At 39.8% G+C, this 7288-nt stretch overlaps 1 protein-coding gene across 3 annotated transcripts in view; it reads right to left on the reverse strand.

Annotated features, from left to right (window-relative positions):
• Nucleotides 1-3153, reverse strand: part of LOC126191784 (phosphoserine phosphatase) — a 72145-nt gene extending 68992 nt beyond the window's left edge. The window contains exons 1-2 of one of the 3 annotated variants that reach the window (XM_049932551.1): nucleotides 2949-3153; nucleotides 2682-2796 (exon numbers count right to left, since the gene is read on the reverse strand). In XM_049932551.1, coding sequence (XP_049788508.1) covers nucleotides 2682-2744 — 63 coding nt within the window. In that variant the 5' untranslated portion in view covers nucleotides 2745-2796; nucleotides 2949-3153. Of the gene's footprint in view, nucleotides 1-2355; nucleotides 2380-2681; nucleotides 2797-2948 lie in introns of those variants that run through there. The other 2 variants (XM_049932552.1, XM_049932554.1) reach the window with 2 other exon arrangements.
• Between the last annotated feature and the right edge of the window lie 4135 nt (nucleotides 3154-7288).

Raw genomic sequence — 7288 nt, forward strand, 5'->3', positions numbered from 1 at the left:
GCATTTTCTTTATCTTGCCTTCAATGTTTTCCAGAAAATACCAATGCATTTTTTTTTTTTTGTGCAGGCTGTCATTGTAAGGCAGCTTTCCAGTATTAATTCTTGGTTTTCTGTAATTTGAAAAGCTTTCTGTTGTCGACTTCATTCCTGAATTTTTGGCTGTTTTTCACATAGTCTGGCATCCTTCTCTTCTTCCATAGTAATTGGACACAAATGACAATAGAATGGAGGCACTACTAAAGTAAAACATACTGTGCCAATACTACAAAAAAATCATAAAAAGTGGAAAAGTATACAAAAAGTTGACAGACAGAGGCAACAAAGCTGTATTTTCTTTCCTAAGGTATGGGTTGAAACAAACAATGCCCAAGTACTGCAAGTTTGTAGTGTCAAGACTCAGATGAAGTGTAACACGATAAACTGAAAAGAGCAGTCACTTACAACCCTACATAGCAGCATAAGAAACAAACCAATTAAGGTTGAGCTGGGCACTACGACACCTATTAACTAATTCACAAAATCCTCAAAACAAGAAATACTGAAATGATTGGCAACCAAGTTGAATGAATTCTTGCTTGCAAAGAGAGAAATCATACAATCAAGTAAATGTGCCTTATGTGCAGAGAGCCCTGCACCTGTAAGCACCTGTAAGAATCATCTGATTTATGAAAAATCAACAAAAATATGTAAATACCTTTTAGTGATATATTTTTAAGTCTTTTGGCTATGAATTTGCATACATCAAAGTTTCTAAATCCCATACAGATTTTATTTTTGAACTCCCCCATTAAACTGGGCAATTATCAGTGGTTCAAGGCATAGGCTGCAATTCGTGACATTGAATTGTACATTTTTTTTCCATGAATAAAAATTAAGCAAATGAGATCTAATTACAAACTCATCTCACTACTTCTAATCCTCCCCTTTGCAGTCTGCTTTCATTTTCCCCATTCTTCAGAAAATAGCTTTAAGCAGAATATAGGTTCAATAATTAGTAACTATCACTGCTGGAGTTTAGCTTGTATACAGGAAGAGGCGCATTTACCAAATTTACACAGTTATACAAGAAATATTATCCTGTTGATATTTTCCAAAACTTCACCACAATTTTGATTATGTAGGACATAAAAATTTTTATTTGAAAATAGAGTATAAATGCTACCTCCCCTGCACCCTCGGTCTTTGTGCAGTTAAAAAAAAAAAACCTTTAACATATTACAGTTTGACACAGAATCTCAATCCTAATGCACTTTTCACAACAACAAAAATTTACAAAAGCTGAAATGGACTAAATTACTACTCTATCAATCAACAAAGCAACCAATACACCCGCCGTATAAATATAAAACAGCAAAATGATGATAATATTAAAACAAATGGAAGACCATAATCTTTTGGAACAACCAACACAGCTGATCCAGCCTGATAGGGAATGAAGACAGAAAGATTATTGCACCACAGAAACCATATCCTTAATCAGTAGATACCTATTTAATCATTATCAGATATATTTTATTACTTTTAATACATGCATTTGTTACCATCTCTTGATTTTAACTCATATTATTGGATCGTTAAACTACTCTGTTTACAAGCATAATTCCACATTTTAATTTAGAATAGATTTGTGTGTTTATGAACTAACCACAAATGTTCCTTCTGTATCTTACACATGCGAGATACAGCACTGGTGATTACATTTTTCACAGGTATGTTTGTTTCTTCTCAGGTTGTGCTGCATTTTTTATTTCTCTGATTACAATTTTCACATTTTTACTAGATGTTTGGCCTATGAAAAATGGGAAAGCTGTTGATGTTACTGAATAAAGTCATTCGACTTATGGCTGTCAAAAATATTTACTGCAATTGCAGATTCAATACTCTGCCATTGTCAAGCATGGTGGGATGAGACATTCCCATCAGCCTGAAACCAAATACATGTGGCGGTACAAGGCTGTGCATTGTTCCACACACCATGCAAGCACAAGCTATGTAGCCAAGACATTACAAGCTATCAGGTAGTAAAAACACATCGACTAAAGTACAACACTTGTGTCAATGTGAAATATTAACATAAATATTTTTACTTTCCTTGAACCAACATAAAAAAGTTACATGAAAAGAGCAAGATTTGTTCTCTTAATGTTATGTTTGGAAAGTAACTATTACCCTGATTGATATACTATGGAACAATATTTGTAACAGGTACAAATAGCCTATAGGAAACACTGTCTTCACTTATTTACATTACCAACTCCATAAGAATATAAAAGTTGTTGGAACCTCATGGGCATATAAATTAGTGCTGAGCAGACAACAGGTGGAAAAAAAAATTATTACTAAACATAAACATACTTTCGGCTGCAATGATGTGATCAGAGGAAATGGCCATTCCTTATGATCTTGAGCAGTGAAATGACTGATGCTTTTATCACACACATTGTGAATTGCAAGATGACAATTCCTTGAAATAACACAGAGTTCACAAGAAACTAAATGCAACAAAGTTTCTACTTATGTCTTGGAATATTTGAATGACAGCAGATTTTGTCACACGATTATCAGTTCTCACGATTAATTACCAGAAATTCCATTACACTATTTCCAACAGTGTCATTGTATGTTTGATAGAAGATACTATTTTTTCCCCCGCAACATCACATGCAAGTAATATGCCCTACCAAAAAGTCTTCGGCTCCGGGTGGTCTCGGCTTGCGCTCAGTCCGGTCACTGTAGCTCCCCATTGCTCTGAGGCACGCAAAGTTAAATCTATGTTTAGGTGTGAAGACGCTGAGACTATAACATGACAAGATTTTGGAACACATTGCGTAAGCTCATAAACTACCGTTCGTCTGCGAAAGTGTTCATAACTATTTGAACGTACTTTTCGACTATCTATACACAACTGTCACAAACTTTTTACTGTATATTCTATTAATTCTTTGTACCTTTAAATTACTTCTCTTTGATCTACGTGCTTTTTCGAAGTGTCAGCTGCTGTTGCTGCAAGGACGAAACTGAATGCCTTGACCCCGCATGGGCTACGGCACCCCCCTTAACGAACATCAACTAAACTGTGTATTTCCCAATAACCTGATAACAGGCTTAGCATTTTCCAGCTGGTCCGCATTCATGCCGCAACTTAAATACAGTGCTGCCAACAGATATACCAACCTCGCAAACAGGGACAAAACAGCAACAAAACAACAAGCGCTGCCAACCGACAGACGACGTGAAGAGATCGACATTTGCTATGAAAATCGAGATACACGAAAATTGTGTAAACTTGATGCAAGGCGTCAACAAGCTTCTATGTAAAAATATGTTATTTGACTTTTGAATTATTCACTATTCAGACACCTTACACCGAAAGCACGATTCCTCTCCTGACTCCTCAAATATATCATGGTATTAGGGCTTCGTCGTAATGATAAACTTCACGAAAGCTTCACATACTCTGCCCACAGTCGGATTGTATGGTACAATTCATAGAGTAGAAATATTTTCTCTGGGGCCATTTCCAGCTTTCCTGTCCAGAGTAATACACATGTGCTAGTAATCAAAATTCGTCTTTCACGGCGAAAATGACCAGCAGTGATGAATTGAAAACGCACAGCAGCGGTGGACATGGTGGCAGATATGAAACTCTTAATAATTTCCACTTTATAAACTCATTATTCTTGTTCATCACTTTGATAGTAAGGGATTCAGTCAGGCCTTAAAATGAGCTAGACATTAGAACGAGCACTTTCACAACATAATTGTGGGCCAAATACTTTTTGTGAAATGCTTCAGAAACCAAAACTGTGATACAATTCAGTACAGTTTTTTAAGGATTAAATAAGGAAAAAGTTAAAATATTGATCCCTTTTTTTAGCGTAGATGTTCACACATGCAGTAAATATGCATACAAAAGTTATTCCAATCTATAATGACCGTAATCTTCAAACTTGTGGCCATAACTAGGCTGTGTTAATTATCCTATTGCTTCCAAAAGTCATAAAAATTGTGCTGAATATCGAAAAATCTAAAATATTTTCGAGATAGTGAAGAAATGTTCAGTAACAGGGCTCTATCTGGTAATTTTGAAATCCTTTTGAAGCAATTTGTAGCTTCCAAGCAGAACACTGTAACATTAAGTGGAGACTTTACTTTAAATGTATGGATTAGACATACTTTCTGTTCCATAGATCCTTGGCATTTCATGCAATCTCGCTCCCCTCACACAATTTGCAACAACAGTTATGGGGTCCTGCAACACTGCCATTGACAACAATTTTACAGATGTATCGAGGCAGCAAAGCAATAGTGAAATTGCCATAGTTCACGGTCGCTCAGACATTTAATGTCTAGTGCATAATATACACTCCTGGAAATGGAAAAAAGAACACATTGACACCGGTGTGTCAGACCCACCATACTTGCTCCGGACACTGCGAGAGGCCTGTACAAGCAATGATCACACGCACGGCACAGCGGACACACCAGGAACCGCGGTGTTGGCCGTCGAATGGCGCTAGCTGCGCAGCATTTGTGCACCGCCGCCGTCAGTGTCAGCCAGTTTGCCGTGGCATACGGAGCTACATCGCAGTCTTTAACACTGGTAGCATGCCGCGACAGCGTGGACGTGAACCGTATGTGCAGTTGACGGACTTTGAGCGAGGGCGTATAGTGGGCATGCGGGAGGCCGGGTGGACGTACCGCCGAATTGCTCAACACGTGGGGCGTGAGGTCTCCACAGTACATCGATGTTGTCGCCAGTGGTCGGCGGAAGGTGCACGTGCCCGTCGACCTGGGACCGGACCGCAGCGACGCACGGATGCACGCCAAGACCGTAGGATCCTACGCAGTGCCGTAGGGGACCGCACCGCCACTTCCCAGCAAATTAGGGACATTGTTGCTCCTGGGGTATCGGCGAGGACCATTCGCAACCGTCTCCATGAAGCTGGGCTACGGTCCCGCACACCGTTAGGCCGTCTTCCGCTCACGCCCCAACATCGTGCAGCCCGCCTCCAGTGGTGTCGCGACAGGCGTGAATGGAGGGACAAATGGAGACGTGTCGTCTTCAGCGATGAGAGTCGCTTCTGCCTTGGTGCCAATGATGGTCGTATGCGTGTTTGGCGCCGTGCAGGTGAGCGCCACAATCAGGACTGCATACGACCGAGGCACACAGGGCCAACATCCGGCATCATGGTGTGGGGAGCGATCTCCTACACTGGCCGTACACCACTGGTGATCGTCGAGGGGACACTGAATAGTGCACGGTACATCCAAACCGTCATCGAACCCATCGTTCTACCATTCCTAGACCGGCAAGGGAACTTGCTGTTCCAACAGGACAATGCACGTCCGCATGTATCCCGTGCCTCCCAACGTGCTCTAGAAGGTGTAAGTCAACTACCCTGGCCAGCAAGATCTCCGGATCTGTCCCCCATTGAGCATGTTTGGGACTGGATGAAGCGTCGTCTCACGCGGTCTGCACGTCCAGCACGAACGCTGGTCCAACTGAGGCGCCAGGTGGAAATGGCATGGCAAGCCGTTCCACAGGACTACATCCAGCATCTCTACGATCGTCTCCATGGGAGAATAGCAGCCTGCATTGCTGCGAAAGGTGGATATACACTGTACTAGTGCCAACATTGTGCATGCTCTGTTGCCTGTGTCTATGTGCCTGTGGTTCTGTCAGTGTGATCATGTGATGTATCTGACCCCAGGAATGTGTCAATAAAGTTTCCCCTTCCTGGGACAATGAATTCACGGTGTTCTTATTTCAATTTCCAGGAGTGTATATAAAAAGAAGTGGAAAACTACAAGAAAAATAAATCCAAAAGAAACTTAGGCATTTAAGAACATGTGAAATACAGTGTGGAAAGATGTACACAGCATCTTTTGTGTTGATGAAAAATAAAATTTATTCTGTAACATGGTCATAGATTGAACTTTGTTTTTGTAAGAAATTAAATGGTAGAAGCAGGTTAAATAATCTAAACTATAAAAAATGGAATCATATTATCGTGAAACACTTACAGAAGTCTGTACGTAGCATCAACAGACACATATGCCGCTAAAAACTGTTCTGTAAATTCCGAAACAAATCCATTAGAGCATAAAAATAAATGAATTTTTAAGAATAGATAAACTGTTCCAGAACAAAGATAAGAATTATTTTGAATGTACTAAAAATGTGCCAGAAAAAAGAACACATTTGTTTAAAGTTCATAATGAATTGATAAAATAGGGCAGCAAAATTCCTGACATTGTTAATAATATTTTTTCTTTTAGTATCAGAAAATTTAGGTAGGAACACTTCATTAGTACATTGCCTACAGTTCTTTATGAAGAGCCTTCCAAAACAAATTTGATAAAATTCAACTGAGTCTTTTGTATCCTGCAAACGTTTTCAGTCTAATCAATTCTCTCAAAAATAGATGTACAAATGATTATGATGAAATAAATCACTAATAAAGTAATGAAATGTCTGTCATCAGAATTTAGTAATGTACTGAGTTATGAACATTATGAATCTTTCGATTGTGGCGTTACCAAACAGACTTAAACATGTTGTTAAGTCAATTCGCAAAAAAAGAGACAAAACGGAATCACCAACCCTTTTCGTTATTACCAGTATACTCTGAGGGGGCAAAAGTCATGGCAAGTCTCCTAATACCGTGTTGATCTCCTTTTGCCAGCATAGTGCACCAATTTGACATGTTATGGACTCAACAAGTTGTTGGAAGTCCCGTGCAGAAATTCTAAGCCATGGTACCTCTATAGCTGTCCAAAATTCCGATACTGTTGCAGTATAGTATTTTGTGCGCAAACTGACCTCTCAATTACGTCCTATGTATGTTAAGCTGATCTGAGTGGCCAAATCATCCACTCGAATTATCCAGAACGTTCTTCAAACAAACTGTGAACTATTGGCTTTCATTTATGGCAATACACCACGTGACATGGTGTATTGCCATAAATAAAAGTTCCATGTTCATTTGGGAACATGTAGTCCACAAATGGCTGCAAACAGTCTCCAGCTAGCCGAAAATAACCATTTACAGTCACTGATCCGTTCAGCTGGACCAGAGGACCCAGTCCATTCCATGTAAACACAGGTGACACCATTTTGCTCAGTGCCTTGTTGATAACTTAGTCCCATGGATTTGTGGTGTCTGCGACTGAAATCGGCTCTTACCAACTGAAATTGGGATTCATCTGACCAGGTCACAGTTTTACAGTCATCTAAGTTCCAACTGATGTGATCACAAGCCTAGGTGAGGCACTGCGGACGATA

Source organism: Schistocerca nitens, chromosome 1 (genome assembly GCF_023898315.1).
Source record: "Schistocerca nitens isolate TAMUIC-IGC-003100 chromosome 1, iqSchNite1.1, whole genome shotgun sequence".
Classification (NCBI taxonomy): Eukaryota; Metazoa; Arthropoda; class Insecta; order Orthoptera; family Acrididae; genus Schistocerca; species Schistocerca nitens.